Below are 19,830 nucleotides of genomic sequence, written 5' to 3' on the forward strand. Positions count from 1 at the left end.
CTCTACAATCTTTAGTTCACCAAAGAGATGATATGATCTATTGGACTCTCACAAGAGATGGCGGGAATATCAAAAAGAGTTGTATCGCACATTCAGAGCAACAAGCAAGCAAGTATTAAGTTGCCTGAATGATATAGCGAGACTATTAGGTTTCACTGTTCTTTTGGAACCAAGGAACAAGATGTACATAATAAGCATCTAGACCATGTGCACAGGGACTATGATTCAAATCCATCATTAAAAAAAACCAAGTATTCAACTTATGAACTTTATATAAACCAACTAAAGAGACACAACTTAAGATGATCAAGAAAAGCATGCTACAGAACATCCATCAAAATCACATTTTCCAATTCTTATGATCCCCGTAAAAACATTGCAATTATTCCCATCAACTAGTTGATCCAGCCATCTCCTCGGCCATCTCACGCTGCGCCTTCTCCGAAAAAAGCTTTGTTGCTATCATATTATCCATAAAATACTCTCTGTAAGGATGATTCTTGGGAACAAGTTTCCGAAACTTATCAAACTGCTCTTCTGCCTTGTCTTTCTTCTTCATCAATGTGTATATCATTCCCTGACACAGATACGGCCTGAAATCTCTTGGTTCCTCCTTCTCAAGCTCTTGATAAAGCTCCAATGCTTCGCTATGCTTTCCTTCAATGACCCGAATCTGCGCCACCAGTAGCTTAAAATCCCTAAAATCGTTATCATTACCCTCTTTTTTGCACTTCAACATTGCTTCCTCGATTCTAGTCTCAACATCTTTCAAATCAAGACCTGCATCGGAATAAGCCATAAGCAAGCCGTGATAAGCTTCAACATGAAGCGGGTCTTTAGCCAGAATCTCTTCAAAACCAGTTTTAGCCAAGTCAAGATCTCCACTGTAGGTAAAGATGTTAGCTTTCAAAACTGGCCATTCCTTTTCATCAGGTTCCAATTTTATCAAACGATCAATCACTTCTACGGCTTCTGTAAGCTTTCGAGATCTGATCTTTACCTCCATCAAAGAACGAAGAGCGTCGACATCAGAAGGGTGAGTTACCAAATGCTCATCAAGCGCTCTCTCTTCTTCTTCCAAGGTAACGTTCTCTCTGCTCTCGACTGTCGGCGGAGGCGCGACTGGAGCTGCAATCGCCGGCGATTTGAGATGGAGATTCGCCATAAGCAGCGCCGCGGCGGTTGTTAGAGTGATGCATGTTGATTTGAAGAGACGGAAAGGTGTGGACTTTAGGAGAGGGGTTACAGAGTTTTGAAATTTGGAGGAAGACGAAGCTTTGATTGAAGCGCATTTGGAAGATGGGATTGGTCGGATTGAGGAGGCTCTGAAGGAGTTCTTCGGGAACGATGAAGAAGAGGTGTGGTGGGTGAAGGAAAGATGAAACGGTTGGTGATGGAGCTGTAGTTTCCCTAGAGACTCCATGATTGCGGAAAGAGATAGGTAAACCCTAAAACCCTCTGAACGGTAAAAGAGATTAGGTGAAGAAGATGAAGATCAGGCCTTACGAGTCCGTCGAATATTCTCTCCACGCTTCTGCTTCATACGGTGTCGTTTTGGTCTTTGATAGGCCTCGCATCGCACTTTGACCTATCAAAAGTGAATAATGTTTCAGATTAATACCACATTTGAACACACTTTGTGGTGTAAACTGTAAAGTAACTGTAATAACTCTTACAACCGCCATGGAGTAACAGTTGTGGCCGGAAAACGATTCCAAAGAAACCAAAACAACAACAGACAAGGAAAAACAAGGCACAAGCCTGTCTCCCTTTTCTTTCATTTTCTATACATGAAAATATATGATAAAAAGGCTACAAAAACCCAGGAAAGTGAAGGATACACAGAAGCTGCAGATTTACCCAAACATCAATCTGCTGTTTCTTCTTCTTTCTCAGTTCTTGTGATTATATAAAAATGGGTGGGGGCTTGGGTTAAAAGGTATACTTTGTTCCCGGATTCTTGTGAAGAAGGGGTGGTTCAGTGCTTCTCTTGCCTTGAACCTCTCTGATGGATCATATCGAAGCAGCCCTTGTATTAGATCTATCAAATCACCAGCTGAGTGATCCACATGCTGCATTATCAGATTCTGCAAAATGCCAAAAACAAAATTGTGTACCGATTTCAATACTGCACATTAGCGAATGTCAAGTGTCAAAGTTACTTAATTGATTTCACTGAGAGATTATTTACCGGTAACCGGGGAAGTTTCCATACTGCTTTTAAGCTGTCTCTTGATGTCGCACCTTCAGGCCAATCTAACTTTGCACCTCGCCCGAAGTATTTTTCAGAGCGCCGGCTGCAAGAACCGTTTTGAGTTTGATATAAGAAATTACAGTTCAATTTATTTACCGCTGCTGCAAATACGAAGATCTTGCTGTTCTTACTCAGCTCTGAGCACCATATGAGTCGGTAATGGTCCTAAGACCCTTTCCATCATGGCCAAATGCTCCAAGTTTTCATGCGTTTGGAAAAGTGCTTCTCCCTGCAAGTTTCATCCAGGAGAAATGTTTATGAAGAGTTGGTGAGATGAATACTGGTGGACCGAATAACACGAAAAGAGAGAGTTACTCACCGAACAAAGTTCAACAAGTATGCAACCAATACTCCACAGATCACATGGATAGTTCCATCCAACCCCTGTGATAACAATCCAGAATTTCAAATACCGATAGCTTAAAAAAATCATGTGTCAAAGTCATATAAGTCTACCTAGGATAACTTCTGGCGCGCGGTAATGCCTTGTGGATACAATGTAGTTATGGTCTTGATGATCAAACGTTGTACTTCCAAAATCAATGAGCTTGATGGCACTTGACTTGGGCAGGTTTTTGAAGTACGACCCATCTTTCGTGGGTCGTGAAAGAAACTAAAATTTGATGACCACAAAGGAAAAATGTCAACCTACTTGAGTTGTACAAGTTCTTCATGAATGGATATCATAATTTATAAAAGCCCTGAACCTGAATGAGTCCAGATTGGGGATGATTGATTACTCACCTTATAATCAGGTATTTTGATATACTCAGACGACACAAGAAGAATGTTCTCCGGCTTCAAATCCGTGTGAATCAGCCGTAGGTCGTGCATGTCTGTCAGAATAGAATGAACCACATGTAAGAACATTAATAAATAAAAGTCTCCAGAAATAACTGTTTCAGCAATATGCAGTGGTCAAATGAGAAACATTAAGTAATAACTATTAACACCTAAGTCTTGTATCAAAATGTTCCAGAAAGTATAATTTGTGGCACTAATGGGACAACTATATAGAAGAATGGGTCAAGAATAGTCCACACACATGCTACAGACTCCAAAAGTTGTCTGCCAAGCTCCCGAACAAGGTCAATGGGAAATGAACGGTAGCTGTTTTTGCGGAGAAAGTCATATAAGCTTGGTCCAAGCTTCTCAAATACCTGTTGAAACCATTTAAACCCATCCGCAAGTTCTTATAACTCACATAATATTCGGGCATGAAGGAAACTTTATTTTCCCCTCAAACTTATCAAGTAAAAGTAACAGTACTTACAATACAAATATGATTACGATAGTCAAACCAATTCCGAATTTGCACACAACTGCAAGGAATCGAAAAGCTTATACCAAATGCAATAAATTTAACGCTTAAAAAAATTAGTAAGAGGAAGAGATATATTCTTACCGAGAACCACCAACATCATGCCTTGTAAGCCTTTGCAACACGTCAATTTCTATCATGGCAGCTTCACGATACTTGTTTATGGAACGTATAACTTTGATTGCTACGACTTCTTTGTTTTTATTATCAAAACATTCCAGTACTTGTCCAAATGTACCTGCAAAAATAAAATCAAACGGATTAAGAAATTACATACAACCCTACTTTTGACTTAAAGCATGCATATTGAACAGAAAGACAAGCAGAATATACACTAATCACAAGAAGTATACAAACACTTTAAGCAAGAGGATACCAACCTTCACCCATTTTGCTGAGAACTTGATCTGCACGCACAATAGAAGAGGCATGTCAGAGTAACGAACTTAACCTCCATGATAAACTCTGTGAAACAGATAAAGATGTGGAAAGACTCTGTAACATTAAGACTCACATCGTGGAGTCAAAGTATCTCCAACAACAAAGACATAATGGCCGTCTTTATCATCTGGTCTCCAGGGAGGAGAGCCCTGACGAGGAAGACCATTATAGAACATGTTGGGATTGGGATAAACAAAATTGGGAACTACTCCACTGGCAAACTCTGGAGCATAGTACAACGGAGGTTGAAATACCTGAAAAAAAAACACACACCAGCTGAAACTTAGCTCAAGCACACCCACAAAAGAAAAGTCTTAATTTTTTAAGTAGTCAACACAATTTTCGCAGTATCATCCAAGATCAGAAACACAGACAATTGAGTAAAATCCAATTTTTTTTCAAAGGACCACAACAAAAGAACAACTCTTTGAAACCAATACAATAGAAAAAGACAAACAATATCTGGATAGTTCAATTACCGAGGGGGGAGGAGGAGGAGGAAGAAGAGGAGCAACATCCCAAGCCAATCGGGGACGTTTCCTGGGACGCTTATCGGCGATCCTATGAGGGAATTCAACATTCCTCTGAGTTTCCAAGATCATCGCGATCGAGCTTGCTTTATCACGATGCACACTGCTTTGCATAAAGCCTTATAAAAAAATAAAAAAAATTGCAAATCCAGAGCTGAAATTCAAAAAATCCAGATATGAACAAAGAGAGAATTGTAATTGAATTCGCTATGAGATTCCGAAATTTAAAAACCCTAATAATCTTCGATTTGGGGAAGATCTATCTCGCACAAAAAAAAAAAAAAAAAAGATAACTAAAAAAGGTGGGAAAAGTAACAGAAAATATATATAATAAAAAAGCATAAGTAATGAATGTAGCTAATAAAAAACTAACCGCAAATCTCTCTCTCGCAGATTGAATTTAAACACTGCCGTAAGTTTTGATCATCGGAATTCAGATCGGGAGATACAAAAAACGCTCACTCAATTTGGAATTGCAGAAAAAAAAATCTCAGGACGAGAAATAATATTTTAACAGCGAAAGAGACTGATTAGAACAGAGAGAGAGAGAGAGAAAGCGAACCTGAAGAAGAAAGAGAACGGCGAAGGATAGAGAGAGAGAGGCTCTTAATGGGCTTTTTTAGTAAGGCCTTCAATTAAATAAATATATCCGTTGCCTGAAAGAACCACGTGTTGTTGTTGTTCAGGGGTAAAAACGACGCGGAGTTCAGTTGTTGAATATAAAAAGAGCACGATGTTTTTACCAAAATCTCTCTCAATATTGGGCTTTTTTATTCAGGGCCTTTTTCATTCGATACCCACCTACTAAATAACGACAAGGAGTTCACTTTTTCCTTATTAAAGAATTGAGAATCTTCTATACATTATCTTGTTTAAACAAATAAATCAAAATTCAATTAAAAAGCAATACATATTAACGAAATAAATTCAGTATAATTTTTTTTAAGGAAAGTTATATATTGGTTTGGTTTAGATTTTACAATTAGAATGAAATGATATATCGGTTTGGGTTTACAAATAAGGTGATTAGGGTTTAGATTTTACAATTCAAACAAAATTATATGTCTGTTTGGGTTTACAAATGAGATGGTTAGGGTTTATATTTTACAATTAGAATAAAATTATATATTGATTTGGGTTTATAAATAAATAGTTTAAGTTTTAAATTTTATAATAATGTATATAGATTTTGTTTCCTTATTTTATAAAGAGGTGAATAAATAGATTCTCAAAATATATTATGAGATGTCAGATTCTTATTGACTTAAAAGTAGTAACCAAAAAAGGGTTCAGTCGTTGAAGAAGTAATTCAAGAGAAACCCAACAATTGTCCATTTTTAATATTGGGTAGTCGTTGAAGGAGGAAAACAATCTGAAAGCAGCAATGGAGATAGCCGCCGTTACTAGCACTGTCTCCCTCGCGCCGCAATCGCGTCAACTGGTGAATGCGTTCTCCAAAAAGCTAGGATCTGTCTCTTCTCTTTCGTTCGGTTTCTTCGAGAAAGAGTATTGCTTTAAGAGCTCTAGGCTTCGCGTGTCTGCTTCAGCCTCCATGGACGCCGTCACTGCCGAGAAAATATCTCCGGCGGCGAGTTTTCTCGACAAGAGAGAAAACGGAGTTCTTCACTTCGTGAAATACCATGGCCTCGGCAATGACTTTATTTTGGTACTCTTTTTGTTCTCCGTTGAACACTCAATATGTAAATTTGACCCGAGATGTATCGGAGTTTTTCAAATTTTGTCTTTTTTTGGGAATTGGGTTTTGTAGGTCGATAACAGAGACTCATCGGAACCTAAGATTACTCAAGAGCAGGCGGCGAAGCTGTGCGATCGAAACTTTGGTGTTGGTGCTGATGGAGTGATCTTTGCAATGCCGGGAGTCAATGGTACTGATTACACAATGAGGATATTCAATTCAGATGGTAGTGAACCAGAGGTGGGCTTTTCTATCATAAAGTCTGTTGATTTTGGAGTTGATATGTTTGAGTGAGTAGTTGAAAGTAATTGGCTTTTGATTTTCTTCTTGTAGATGTGTGGCAATGGAGTTCGATGCTTTGCTAGGTTCATTGCTGAGCTTGAAAACCTACAGGGAAAACATAGGTTTATATACATCTATTGAGAGTTCTGGATTTAGGCATGCTTGAATAATCTCTGAACTCTTCTTTATTTGTTTGGATAGTTTTACACTACATACCGGTGCTGGCCTGATTGTTCCAGAAATTCAAGATGATGGACAGGTATATCATTTGGATTGGTGTCTCATTTGAGGTTTAGTTGTGTTCAAAATGATGGACACAGTTTTAATTTTTTTATCTTTTTTTCTTTGTCTTGTTGTTTACTGCATTGTGATTGATATGGGTACAGGTTAAGGTTGACATGGGGACACCAATTCTTAAAGCACAAGATGTGCCCACGAAATTGCCAGGGAACAAAGGTGAAGCTGTTGTTCAAGCAGAGCTAGTTGTTGATGGAGTAAGCTGGAATGTGACGTGTGTTAGTATGGGCAATCCTCACTGTATCACATTTGGTAAAAAGGGTGGACCGGTGCGTGTTTGCTTGCTAGACTTCTAGTTATATTATTTGTCTACACATGGAACTTCTCATCATTTGTAGTTTTCCTTTGTGTGTCAACCAGAGTCTGAAAGTTGATGATTTGAACTTACCAGAGATTGGTCCAAAGTTCGAGCATCATGAAATGTTCCCAGCTCGAACTAACACAGGTTAGTGGGAATTCATGTGCAGATTCATCCAGATTTCCATGGATAGATCATAGATACAGCAAGACTTCTCTGTATTTGGATTTATACCCCTCAAATTTTCTTACTGTTCTTTGTGTTTATCTGCAGAATTTGTTGAGGTCTTATCACGTTCTCATTTGAAAATGCGTGTGTGGGAGCGTGGAGCAGGTCAGCTGATTCCCCCAAATCTTCAAATAATTTTCTTAGTTGATTATCAACAGTCTCTGTATCCCTATATGCTTAATGCATAAGCATAATTAAAACTGCAGGAGCAACTCTGGCCTGTGGAACCGGAGCTTGTGCTCTGGTTGTTGCAGCAGTCCTTGAAGGTCGAGCCAACAGGGTAAGTTTGGAATTTCAGAACTAAAAAGTAGATAACAGTTTGCAAAATGGTACATTTTTAGATTATACAATGGTATGCAACTCCTAGTCCTCCATATATACACATAAATTATGATACTTGAGGGAAAAAGATGTGCGTAGATAAACAGAATAGTGGATTAGCGTTTTTAAGCTCTTCTTAAGAAACCTGACTGTTGCAATGAATGGTTAGATGATTTGATTGGTAGGCGATTGATGAGATTATGATCTTACAAAGTAGTTTTCATTTCTTGTATATTCTTTTGAGCTTAAATGGGCTTCATGTCTTGTGGGAGAATCTTGTATTCCTTTTTTGGGTTTCTTCACTCTCACTTACTACTATTGGGTTTATACCTCGATAGAGATGTGACAGACACAAATGTTATTAGCTGCATGAGGTTATACATATACATGTTGACCTTAAAAGCTCCTCTTATATTTTGTGTATTGGTTTATGGTGGAACAGAAATGCACGGTGGATCTACCAGGCGGACCATTGGAAATAGAGTGGAAACAAGAAGACAACCATATCTACATGACGGGTCCTGCGGAAGCTGTTTTCTACGGATCAGCGCTGCTCTAATGGTCCTTCACAGTTGATGACTTGTCCTCTCACTGTTGTTGTTCTTTTGGGGTCTGTTTTCTAATCCAAACGTGCTAAGCTCTTACCTGTCCTGCCTAGATTGTGTTTCATGAATTTGTTTATGCACTTCTGTTGTTTCAGAGTAAAATTCCAAACCTTTTGAATTGTTGCATGTTCATAGTTCAAATATTTTTTTCTTTTTCTCGGAGTATAACTCTCTACACTGATGGTTAAACTTGAATCTCCAGCAGACCAGAAACTGTCCCAGGCCGTGGTTGTACATTAAGACTTGGATTTAGTATATAACATCTAAAAGAGAATACAAAAACACATGACTCGGGAAATTTGATCACTGGTTAGAATCAGGACAACAGAAGTGGTTTCATAAAATCTCCTAAATATAATAATACAACTCTCATTGGTCTGAAGTTAGCCCCTATCTCACACAAAGTTCTGTCAACGAGGTTTTACTGCGTGGAAAAATCCACTGTCCAAGTCACTACCGGGGAGTAAAGACAACGGCGAGGGTACAGAAGAAGATGACGACGATGTTTTGGTGCAGATTAATTTCGTTGTTTCTGAAAACATATCTGGTTCTTGCACAAATTGGCAAATACCTTCAAGTTCCTTCACCACTTTTGACATAGGTGGTCTCGTCTCTGGTCTATCCTCACAACACCATAACGCCAATTCTGCCAACTTCTTCACTTTATCCGGCGAACATTGTCCCATCCGACGATCCGCCACTGACAGAACCGTTCCACATTCATATGCCATCCTCACCTATATCACATAAACCTCAGATATTTAGCTAGCTCCATTATCAGGTTTGCGTGAGAGCTCAGTTAAGAAAAGTACCTCGCGGATAATATGTGTACCCTCAAAGAATGGGTGCATTCCAGTCAAAAGCTCAAGCAACACTACTCCGAAGCTGTACACATCGCTCTTCACCGTCAATTGCTGAGTCATGAAGTACTCTGGATCCAGATATCCCTGAGCATACATAATTCTCAAAATGTCATATCTGAGGAGTAAAACATGTTCTGTTTTTTCAAAAGCCACATGTTATATGTGACCAAAATATCGATTAGTATGCTATTTTGGAACTCACCGGTGTTCCTCTCACTACTGTCGATACATGGGCGGGCTCAGCATCTCCCTCCCCAAAAGCAGGAGCCAACCGTGACAGTCCAAAATCAGCAACTTTGGCACGAAGCTGACAGTCCAAGAGTATATTGCTGGTTTTGATATCTCGGTGAATAACAGGCGGATTTGCTTCAGTGTGAAGGTAAAGAATCCCTTTAGCTGAACCCAAAGCCACATGTGACCTCTTGCTAAAGCTCAATGTGTCTATAGCAGTAGCTGCATGATAATGTTTAACCACTGATAATGTTAAAAAAAAACTCGAAGGAATCCAAAAAATTTAAAAATTCCCGAGTAACTGGAAAAGCCGCTAAAGTGGCAGAATTCGGGGGGGAGGCGGGACACTGCGGTCTTCTGGTCGAGACCGATCCAGGAACCCTACCCTTTTCCCTTTCACACACTTTTCATCCTCACAGCGACTTATAGTATATAAGAAGAACTTGGAGGAATATATTCTTACCTGAAAGCCAATCACGCACATTGCCATTAGGCATATACTCATAAACCAGCATCTGTGCATGCATGAACCAAAACAGAACACCTAGGTGGATTAGTCATAAATATAAAGCTAAATAACAACTGCATATGAAAAAGGACGTACCTGTTCCCCAATGTCACTACTGTAGCCAAGCAGTGACACAAGATTCCGGTGATGTAACCTTGAAAGTAAATCTATCTCATTCAGAAACTCTTTCTCGCTCTGCAGAGAAGTTTCTTCTCCTCGTTTGATGGCAACTTCGGTTTTATTTGGCAAAATGCCTTTGTAGACCTTTCCATAGCTACCTCTACCAATCATTGTGGAGCTATCAAAACCATTAGTTGCATCCGACAGTTCTATAAACTGAACTTCTTCACCCCTTGGATTTCCCGAGATATCGCCCTGTCTGGAAGACATAAAAAAGAGTCCTTAGTTTCATGGTAATAGGAAAAAACAAAGTCAATCAGTACTGATATAAAGATCCATTGTCGAGTTGCTTACAAACACGTTTTTTGGTGGATGTATGCGTTCTCTCACCACGTTTCCTAACATATAGAAGTGTTGCACTCACTGATAACACAGTGGCAGCGACGATAGAGCCTGCTACTATCATCATCCATACAACCACATTAAATCTACTCGTTTGAGCTAACAAATAATCTGCATCCAAAAATTTAAGTATAAATATCATTAAAATATCCATATTGTTAAAAGATTAGGTCCAAAAACTCTACCATATGGTCCTTGAAGAGGGAAGTCCAGCAGCTCATAGGGTCCAAAAAAGTCAGTTTTATTAAAACTCCATGACATAAACCTGTCTCTAATACGTATGACTTCATCCTTGTTGAATGTCATTTTGCCTTTTGGAACTATCTTTAAGTACATCCTTAGACGCAGCCTGTTTTCATCAACAAGTCTATCGATTGCTAGTTGATGAGTTTCCAACTGGAGCGACGTTGTTATATACTCAATGAATTGGTGTTTAATATATGGAGTGAAGAAAAAGAAGCTAGGGCTCTTTAGCCTATAATCAATCGAAAGAGGTGCTGTACACAAACAGATTCCTGGGGAAACTTGCACATTCTCAAAGGGACATGACACATTACTATTGCAGGTTGTATTTGAGTTTGTAGATGTTTGCTTTTTCTCGCCGCAGATGTATTGGAAGAATTGTTTAACGATGGGAATGCTTGTACTCTTGCAGACTGGGTTGCCACGAAGACTGTGACACAAAGGTTAAAGAAAGAGCTTTAGTTTTATAACCAAAACATATAGAACAAGAACATAACTAAATTAAATTAGACTATAATGCCAAGACAAGAGAATGCAGTTTGGTCCAAAATATTTAACTTGCTCCCAAATATGAACAAAGAAACTCACTATAGGGTAACATTGTCCGGTGTTCTCAGGTTTCCTGTGGCATCAGAGAAGTTATTGTTCCTGAGATCACTGTGCATACATCCAAAATAAGTTTTCAGCCTCTGAGAATGAAGTATAAACTAGGAAACTATTGAGTATTACATAAAAAGAAAAACAAAGACTCAAGTTCATACACTTGCAGCTTGTTGTTCTCGAAAGACTTGTCTTGCCAAAGTTCTGTTGTGACAGAACCAGATAAACTGTTGTTCTCAAGTGAACTGTGATAGATGAAACAGAATATCTTACTAAGTACTTATAGATGATTGGAAAGTGCAAAAAAATAAGATGACTTTGAAAAATTAATCTCAATGATCAATTAATGTTTACATACAGTAATTGAAGGGAACCCAACTCCGAGAAACTTGGTGGTATAGAACCAATAAGGTTGTTATAAGAAAGTTCACTGCAGCAAAACTCAGCTATTATGTTAAGTAAACTGTCAAAAGGAGTAAAATTTGGATAAATGCATACATTGTTGTCATTTTGTCAGAAAGCTTGGATTCTGGTATAGTGCCGGTGAGGCTGTTCCAACTTAGATCTCTGTAAATAAAATGAAGATGATATAAAAGTGGACTCATTTGTTCCCTATAAACAAGGTTCAAGAACCAGTAAAAAGAATCACACAATGACACCATTTTACACAAATAGCAAACATATATAGACACTTACAGATAGCTAAGATTTTGTATCCCGCTTAAGTCAGGAATTGATCCTTGCAGTCCACAGTTCCTTAAGCTTCTGCCAAGTTGAAAATATGAAGGTACAACTAGTATTAGAAAAACGCACCCATTTGAAACATATTGCTAAAAAGCTCATATAGTCTTACAGTTTTACTAATCTAGAAAAGTTCCCATAAGCCATTGGAATCTCAGAACCTTCGAAGTTGTTGTTATCCAGCTGACTGCATAAGTAGATCACTAGCTTAGCAACTTTGCAAAAAAATATCAAAAATTTAAGGAAAAAGAATCATCCTTTCCCAGTTAATGGAATGGGAAGAATATGTGGGAGAAGGCACATACAGTATGGTCAGTGATGGTAATCCAGCTAACTCTAGCGGCAATGTCCCAGTCAAGTTATTGTTGTCCAGTATCCTACAAGATTTCTTCCATCAATATAAACACTTTAAAGACTGTATCCAAATGTGAAATCAAGAAAGCAAACAAAACTCACAGGTGTGCAAGGTTGGTCAGTTTGGACAGCTCAACCGGAATTTCTCCGGTTATCGTGTTATTGTTGAAGTGACTGAGACCCAAAAGCTACTGGTGAGTAATGTATGAACTGCTGATTATGCTATGAAGAAGATAATACTTAAAGATAAACTTACAGATGTTTTATACTTCTCAAGTTTCCAAATGAAGATGGAACTGAACCTGTTATGTTGTTTTCATCTACTTGAAGCCTGTTTAGGTTTTGAAGATTACCAAGTTCAGGAGGTAAACTACCCGTGAACTTGTTCCCATTCAACAGTCTGTCCAAATAATATAGCAAAAAAAATTATTGAAGTGGCATGCTATGCTTTCTTCAGTCCAAAGCCTTCTTTAAAAGATGAAAAAAAAAACAGAACAAGAAGACAAAAGAAAATAAAGATGCATAATGTGATCCAACTTACAGGAGTTTCAAGGAAGAGAGTTTTCCTATCTCCAAAGGAACATTCCCAGTCAGGTTGTTCCACATCACATTACTTCAAAGTTGGCAACACAAGAGCAAATAAAATTTTCAGTATACATAAAAACCAAATGAAACAATTCTTTAAACTCTGTATCTTACAGAATTTCAAGAAACGATAACTGGCCAACTTCAGGAGCCAGCTCTCCAGATAAATTCAGCCTCATCAATCGGCTACAACACAATATGTAAATAACATGAGTTTCAGTATAATACTTGCAAGAATGACACCAGGACTCTGCATTATTGATGCATAAACTATCTACCTTGGCAGAAAAGACCAAAAATAAGAAGAAAAAAAAATGTGACAGATGGTAATACAAGAGAGACATACAGCTCCTGGACGTGAAAGTGTCCATCATCATGTGAGCTCTCGAAGCATATTATGCCAGTCCAGTTTGACTTGCACGGGTCACCCTTTGCCCAATTACTTAAATTTCTCATAGGATCAATTAGACTCCTTTTGATCTCCCTCAAAGCACTTGCTACAAAATGGATATAAAATATTAGCAAAATTCTGAAAAGCAGTCTCCACTTTGTAGAATGAGTATGAAATATTGGGGAAAAAATGATCACCTTCTGAAGGATCTGTTTTTGAATCAGCTGCCTGAAGCAGAAGGCAACAACAAAATGTAACCAGAAATACTGAACCATATGTTCTTGAACTCATCACGATACCTAGAAAAGGAAGACAGATCATACTTTCTCCTGTTCTAGCACACAGAAATATACATGGGGGCGATCAAAGCTTAGATGAAATCACATTTCATAAGAAAAATTCTGGGTCAAGGCCAATAAAGTTATGATCAAGTCACCAGAAGAATGAATAATCAAGAAACAATGTTTGGCTGAAGATTAAAGAATTCATAAAAGATTAATCCCCGGAAATTTCTTTGAAACCAAGGAAAAGAACAAGTCTTAGTGGTCATTAGACATAGTTGTGTCCATAAAGACACTGCTGGAAACAGAAACCTCATAATGACAGTGATCTAATGAGTTAACAAAACAAACCAGAAAGAGACTACATAAGAAAAGGTCAACAAGGGTTCTATTGTATATCTTTATTCAATGAAATGGATTTTGAAACTTTCTCATTAAGATTGGACTTTACTTGATGAACCTATATCTCCTGCAGTTCCCCTGTATAGATCATTGAAGCGGCTAGGGAAGACATTGAACATCAATTATAAAAAGTTGTCAATTTTATAATCCTTTAAATTCAGTTGCAGACTGGTTGTCCACTTAGGCTGACCTTGTCATAAAAGTTATGACCCTTATTGTTAACCTACATTGATCCGGTTTACAAAGAGCAAGCCAACACAATAGTAAATAAGTTAGCAAAACTTCGATCGAACATAGAACAAAATTGACTGAATAATTGGTGGGTTGAGCCAGGCCCGTGCAGTAGTGCAACGCATGGGCGACTCGTGAAAGACCAGGTAGCAAGCTACCTTAATGGGCTTTCTCCCTTAAAATAGAGTTAATATCGTGTGAGCCGATGGCCCACATATCAGATATTAAACTGATAAGAACAGATACTACACTTGATCTTAGCCAAAAGGCCGAGAAAGGTATGATTTGTACGTCGTGCTCGGCTTCTGATTTATACTACCAAGGTTATGACCAACGCCCTCTAACTTGTCGATGTGGGACTTTTAGAAAAATTTCACTTTGGTTTTTCTACTCTTTACGCATCTTTTTTTAAGTCGACGACAAAACAATACTACAGATTCTGTTTGTACACATCTTTATTCTCTCTGTGCGTTATTTCCCATTGTCCATTGATCACAGAACTACGTAAACCCAGAGGAAAGGTGGAACTGGAAACTTATATAAATACCAAAAAAAACAATATTGGAGGAGCTTTCTTGCTCAGGGAATTAATGCTGCTTCCATTGAGCGCACTAAAATGATGCTTGAATTAGGCAATTTCCTAGTACAATCTGAGATGCTATATATTATGTTTGCTTTTGAATCCTGGTGGGAAGTTTATGTTGTTAGAGAAGTTCCAAGATTTAGGTTTTGTTCTTTCTTCCTTCCGTCTCCAATGTTGTGTTTGTATCTCATTTGCAGAAAATAGGCTGTTTCCAACGATTTGTGCTCAGATTCTGTTTGTATTCATATCCTTTTCTTGGTCTTAACTGACATTATAGATTCAAATTCCAAGAAAACACCTTTTGTCTACCATTGAGAGAGTTGTCAGAAGAAAAACGTTAGTATTTTGATGGTACAACAAAGAAACAAAAGAAAATTCTAATAGCTAAGTACAATCAAGAGCATATTCATCTGATCAAATACTTACGACTTCATATGTAGCTTCGACAAGACTTGATTTAATTCAGTAGATGGTAACAAATGGCTTTCCCTAAAGAGCCGTTATTTGGCTTTCAATCACTCACATAGACCACACTTCCCTAAGCAGCTCATATCTTGCATTTGTAACTACTGCACCTATCTGCTCAACTTGCTGCTTCACATTCCTGTTCTGTATAGAAATTGGTGACAGCAATACGTTTTCAATGATTGGATGTAAGAAAAGAATCTGATTCTCCAGCTCTTCATCGCTCGTGTCTCCTATTCTTTGTATCATAGACTGATAGACGCATTTCTTGACATTCTAGGATGTCTCCTTCTACCTCTGCAACTCTCTCTCTCTCTCTCTCTCTCTCTCTCTGCGACATTGGTAACGCCTGATAACTTCTGCTTTCGATATGCTCTGATGAGAAACAAACAAAAAAAGTATAGTGAGTGCACATATAAGCAAAGCAAAAAGATGGATTTTATTTTTTAAAGCTCTTCCAGGACAGCTCTAGGGACATCATCAGAACAGAACTCATCCGGTGTAAAGTTGCAGAGTATTCGGAAGACATATTGATGGGCATAGTTATGCATCAGTACTCAAGAAAGATGTTATGTGATTCAAGAAAGCTTAATCAGTAACTTATAAAGAGTGGTAAAATAGTATTGAGATGCAGCTTAGTAGACCCGTTGACTAGCTAGCATGATGATTTGAGTGGCTAAAGAGCTCAGGCTGATTGAAAAATCTGCAGATTCACTTTCAGATGTGCATCATCAGATGTCCATACATATAAAAATATGAAGTTCTTCTCTAGTAACTTTTTATCGTATAATCTGGCTCTTATTTTCAAAACTTTACATTTCACCTAGAAAGATATCTTAATTGGCTTTCACCCTTAAAAAATAAAGTTAATATCGTGTGAGCCGATGGCCCACATATCAGATATTAAACTGATAAGAACAGATATGATTTGATTTGATTTGAACAGATATCAGACAAAAGAAATAGCCGAGAAAGGTATGATTTGAAAGTAATGCTCGGCTTCTTATTTATACTACCAAGGTTATGACCAACGCTCTGTAACTTGTCGATGTGGGACTTTAGAAAATTAGATTCTTTACGCATCTATGAACAAACCGCCTTTTTTTCAAAGACAATCAATTGCTCACGTTGCCCCTGTTGTTGGCAGATTTCTTTTGTCTTTTAATTTTTTTTTTTTTGTGGCAAAAGGTTATCTCTTGTATTCAAGGCTATTGTAACAGTACAATTGAGTTTCTATAATGAAAATTCACAGTTTACAAAAAAAAAAATCAATTGCTCACGCTGCATCCAGAATGTTCAACGAACCAACACATGCTAAGCCTAGACTTCCCCAAGTTAGTTATTATTATTATTTATTTATTTGGTACCACGACATGTTTTTGATATCATATTGACCGTGTCTCTGTACCTAAATTCATACTGAGCACTATAACTGCAGACTGCAGTTTATACAACAAAAGTGCAATGGACGTCTGTGAACTGAGCAGCATAAACCTCTCATCTTACAGTAATACTTCAAGAGAAGATAAAAGCAGGTAACAAATTTCTAGATATATACTCTGCTCTTTGAATTAGCTGCCAAAAAAAGAACAAAACATAAAGAAATTTACATACAACACTTAAACATGTATAACACCAAGAGTTTGGTAAGTTTCAGAATTGATTTCCCTTACAACTCTCGTTAAACTTAAATCTGATGAATACAGATAAAATATCAAGAACAAACCAAATAACAAAGCCAAAACTATCCCTGTGAACGAGTTCTAGAGCCTCCCCTACTCTCCCATGCCAAATCAAACCCAGTATACCTTATAAACCCCATCAGTTTCTTTCTCAACTATATATAAACCAGTTGAATAGCTATGCAGCCAGTCATTTTACACAAGACTCGAGCTATAAAAAAGAAAAGAAAGATACCATCTCGCTGTGATTCACAGTTATGTCCTTCATGTCTTAACAATATCACACCAATCCATTTTGAAATGCAATGACCACAACAGCCCACTTACTTTAAGATTGAACATAGAACAAAATTGACTGAATAATTGGTGGGTTGAGCCAGGCCCGTGCAGTAGTGCAACGCATGGGCGACTCGTGAAAGACCAAGTAGCAAGCTACCTCAATGGGCTTTCTGTCTTAAAAATAGAGTTAATATCGTGTGAGCCGATGGCCCACATATCAGATATTAAACTGATAAGAACAGATACTACACTTGATCTTAGCCAAAAGGCCGAGAAAGGTATGATTTGAAAGTAATGCTCGGCTTCTTATTTATACTACCAAGGTTATGACCAACTATCTTTAACTTGTCGATGTGGGACTTTAGATAATAAGATTCTTTACACAATCTATGTGCAAAGTAAACCGCCTATTTTTAAAGACAATATCTATTTGCTCAAGCTGCATCCAGAATGTTCAACGCTCTTTAAACAAAACATAAAGAAACAGCAGTTTCTAAACACGCAATGCCAAACCAAACGTAGCCCTGTGAATGAGTTGTAGACCCTTCTCTACTCTCCCATGCCAAACCAATCCCAGGATATCGTATAATCCCCCATCAGTTTCTTTCTGAACTATATAAGCCAGTTGAATAGCTGTGTAGGCAACCATTTTACACAAGACTCGAACTAAAAAAGAGAAAACCATCTTGTTGATTCACAGGTATGCCCTTATCACGTCTTATCAATATCATGCCAATCCATTTTTTTTTTTTAATTGCATTAATCACCACAGCCCACTTACTATAAGATCTCGTGTGTTGTGTTCATAGAAAAGGACTTACCTTTGTTGATGCAAAACCATATCACAATTTAAATATAAAGAGCCTCACCAAGGCAATAGACCTGAGAAGTAACTCAGTAAGACCACAGAACTCATAAGACAAACAAAACATTCATTTTTGCCAAAATTTTAGGACCAAACAAAAATACATCAGATTGTAGCCATACGCACGCTGTTTACTAAAACAGCTTTGGATCAACCCAACACAACGTTGTCGTTTGTACTTTGTCCAAAAGAAAAAGACTAAAACCACAATCCAAATCCGGATTAGTCGCCGTCACGATTCCATCATTGATGACGTCTACATGTAATCACACATCTGTAGATAAGGGCCTGGATACATCCCAATAGCAATCATTTTGACTTCCAAGAATGCAATCATTTTGACTGTTACTTTGACTTTCTTTTTGGTTCATATGTATTTAGTCCATTCTAATACTCTTCTCCACGTGCTCATTTACGTTCTAAAGTCAATAAGAAATCACGAAGCCACCAATAAAAATTATGTGCAACTAAAGATTTTTAAACATTTTATAACTGGAATATCTTTGGCAGACCAAAGAGAATTATTCGTTTTATTTAACAAAATGTGACTTCTCGGTTACCAAACCAAAGAAAATGCGACTGTTAGTAGTCTAGTCTATAATATCTTAACATGTTGTGTGTTGTTGTCCTTGTCAAACCAGCATTGCTGCTTCGATTTATTTGAATAGAGAGTTTTTAAACGACTTACTTTTTTTTTTTTGGGTCAAATAAAAAAAGTCAACTACTCTGAAACCTTCTTTATTTTTTTGCTTATAAATACATTACTCCATGAATACGTTACAAAAGATCTTACTCTCCTTCTCACATTTTCTAGGTGAACCAACAAACCAACCAAAACCTAAAAATTAATCTCTACTTCGCTCTATCGTGTTCTTTTCTCTTCTCGACATACAACAATCCGAATAAGAAACATGAAGAGAGACCGGTCCGACTACGAAGAATCCGTGAAGCATATAGACATTGTGAAAAGTCTAATGATGTTATCTCAGAGTTTTGTTGTCAAGCAAATCGATGTAAAGCAATCTACCGGAAGCAAAACCAATCATAACAACCACTTCGAATGCAAAACGTGTAACCGGAAGTTTGATTCGTTCCAAGCTCTCGGAGGTCATAGAGCTAGCCACAAGAAATCTAAGATGAGCGTTGACCAAGAACAGGTGAAGCATCGTAACAATGAGAATGATATGCACAAGTGTTCAATCTGCGATCAAATTTTTGGTACCGGTCAAGCTCTAGGCGGTCATATGAGAAAGCATAGAGCGAGCATGATGACCGAACAATCGGTTATCCCTTCTTCTCTTGTTTATTCCAGACCGGTTTTGAATCGATGCAGTAGCAGCAAGAAGATCTTGGACTTGAATCTAACTCCATTGGAGAATGATCTTGTGTTTATCTTTGGGAAGAATTTGGTTCCGCAAATTGATTTGAAGTTTGTGAATTAGTAGGCTTTTTCATTTATTTAATTTTTGTAAATTTTCTATCTTGCCAAACATTATCTCATTCTTTATGTCATGTATGTAAAACACAATTTGTTTGAATAAATCATTTGAATTCTTTCAATGACTGATAAAATATTAATCGTTAAAACAGGACTATTTTCGAACCTACACCAAACACACCCATTCACAATAAAACAGATTTCAATTTAAGGCTTCGGTAAACACTTAATTCCTAACATACGAGACCACGCTCCCTCACCAAAACCTTTTAACATGGATGGTATAAAAGTCG

At 37.7% G+C, this 19,830-nt stretch overlaps 4 protein-coding genes, 1 long non-coding RNA gene, 2 other non-coding genes and 2 pseudogenes across 22 annotated transcripts; 2 read left to right on the plus strand and 7 right to left on the minus strand.

The window, feature by feature from the left end:
* Window positions 1-221: 221 nt before the first annotated feature.
* Window positions 222-1,423, minus strand: LOC104781214 (protein SLOW GREEN 1, chloroplastic). Its single transcript, XM_087510586.1, has one exon. It carries the CDS (start codon window positions 1,421-1,423, stop codon window positions 392-394), a length of 1,032 nt encoding a protein of 343 aa, XP_087366712.1. The 3' UTR covers window positions 222-391.
* On the minus strand, window positions 222-5,164 carry LOC104781215 (serine/threonine-protein kinase AFC1). Of its 16 annotated transcripts, none has more exons than XR_015597049.1 (14): window positions 4,920-5,164; window positions 4,496-4,665; window positions 4,090-4,270; window positions 3,956-3,982; window positions 3,660-3,813; window positions 3,528-3,576; window positions 3,300-3,414; window positions 2,999-3,090; window positions 2,711-2,867; window positions 2,574-2,638; window positions 2,386-2,483; window positions 2,192-2,297; window positions 1,677-2,087; window positions 222-1,588 (listed from the first exon to the last, which is right to left on the minus strand). XR_015597049.1 is itself a non-coding variant. In XM_087510578.1 (14 exons), exons 2-13 carry the CDS (start codon window positions 4,658-4,660, stop codon window positions 1,893-1,895), a joined length of 1,404 nt encoding a protein of 467 aa, XP_087366704.1. In that variant the 5' UTR covers window positions 4,661-4,665; window positions 4,920-5,164; the 3' UTR covers window positions 222-1,588; window positions 1,861-1,892. The 16 variants fall into 16 exon arrangements, 12 of the variants coding, with proteins under 12 accessions (XP_087366704.1, XP_087366707.1, XP_087366706.1 ...); XR_015597052.1 differs by having other exon boundaries at window positions 4,496-4,649; window positions 4,920-5,154; XR_015597051.1 differs by having other exon boundaries at window positions 4,496-4,700; window positions 4,920-5,154.
* A 282-nt stretch (window positions 5,165-5,446) lies between these two features.
* LOC104781217 (diaminopimelate epimerase, chloroplastic) lies at window positions 5,447-8,426 on the plus strand. Its single transcript, XM_010505825.2, has 9 exons — window positions 5,447-6,212; window positions 6,315-6,482; window positions 6,576-6,646; window positions 6,726-6,783; window positions 6,911-7,090; window positions 7,182-7,266; window positions 7,393-7,452; window positions 7,554-7,627; window positions 8,111-8,426. The coding sequence occupies exons 1-9, from the start codon at window positions 5,931-5,933 to the stop codon at window positions 8,225-8,227; spliced, it is 1,095 nt and encodes a 364-aa protein (XP_010504127.1). The 5' UTR covers window positions 5,447-5,930; the 3' UTR covers window positions 8,228-8,426.
* Window positions 8,427-8,457: 31 nt separating this feature from the next.
* On the minus strand, window positions 8,458-13,737 carry LOC104781216 (putative leucine-rich repeat receptor-like serine/threonine-protein kinase At3g53590). Its single transcript, XM_019244770.2, is given in 21 exon segments — window positions 8,458-9,010; window positions 9,086-9,220; window positions 9,339-9,589; window positions 9,831-9,882; window positions 9,972-10,213; window positions 10,216-10,254; window positions 10,350-10,508; window positions 10,583-11,070; window positions 11,229-11,297; window positions 11,402-11,485; window positions 11,599-11,670; window positions 11,739-11,807; window positions 11,937-12,005; window positions 12,094-12,168; window positions 12,287-12,358; window positions 12,438-12,509; window positions 12,592-12,735; window positions 12,877-12,948; window positions 13,035-13,106; window positions 13,267-13,417; window positions 13,509-13,737. Coding segments are annotated over 21 exon segments (2,838 nt in total). The 5' UTR covers window positions 13,633-13,737; the 3' UTR covers window positions 8,458-8,683.
* Window positions 13,738-14,313: 576 nt separating this feature from the next.
* Window positions 14,314-14,507, minus strand: LOC147946111 (U2 spliceosomal RNA). The gene has a single exon (XR_015597995.1). It is a non-coding gene; the product is annotated as a U2 spliceosomal RNA (small nuclear RNA).
* Window positions 14,508-16,112: 1,605 nt separating this feature from the next.
* LOC147946112 (U2 spliceosomal RNA) lies at window positions 16,113-16,237 on the minus strand (annotated as a pseudogene).
* A 579-nt stretch (window positions 16,238-16,816) lies between these two features.
* LOC109132690 (uncharacterized) lies at window positions 16,817-17,330 on the minus strand. The gene is made up of 2 exons (XR_002037740.2): window positions 17,191-17,330; window positions 16,817-16,848 (listed from the first exon to the last, which is right to left on the minus strand). It is a non-coding gene; the product is annotated as an uncharacterized LOC109132690 (long non-coding RNA).
* Window positions 17,322-17,516, minus strand: LOC147946113 (U2 spliceosomal RNA). The gene has a single exon (XR_015597961.1). It is a non-coding gene; the product is annotated as a U2 spliceosomal RNA (small nuclear RNA).
* A 1,377-nt stretch (window positions 17,517-18,893) lies between these two features.
* Window positions 18,894-19,659, plus strand: LOC104781218 (zinc finger protein ZAT18 pseudogene; annotated as a pseudogene).
* Window positions 19,660-19,830: the final 171 nt, after the last annotated feature.

This window comes from Camelina sativa, chromosome 4, assembly GCF_030686135.1.
Source record: "Camelina sativa cultivar CO46 ecotype springtype chromosome 4, ASM3068613v1".
Lineage (NCBI taxonomy): Eukaryota > Viridiplantae > Streptophyta > Magnoliopsida > Brassicales > Brassicaceae > Camelina > Camelina sativa.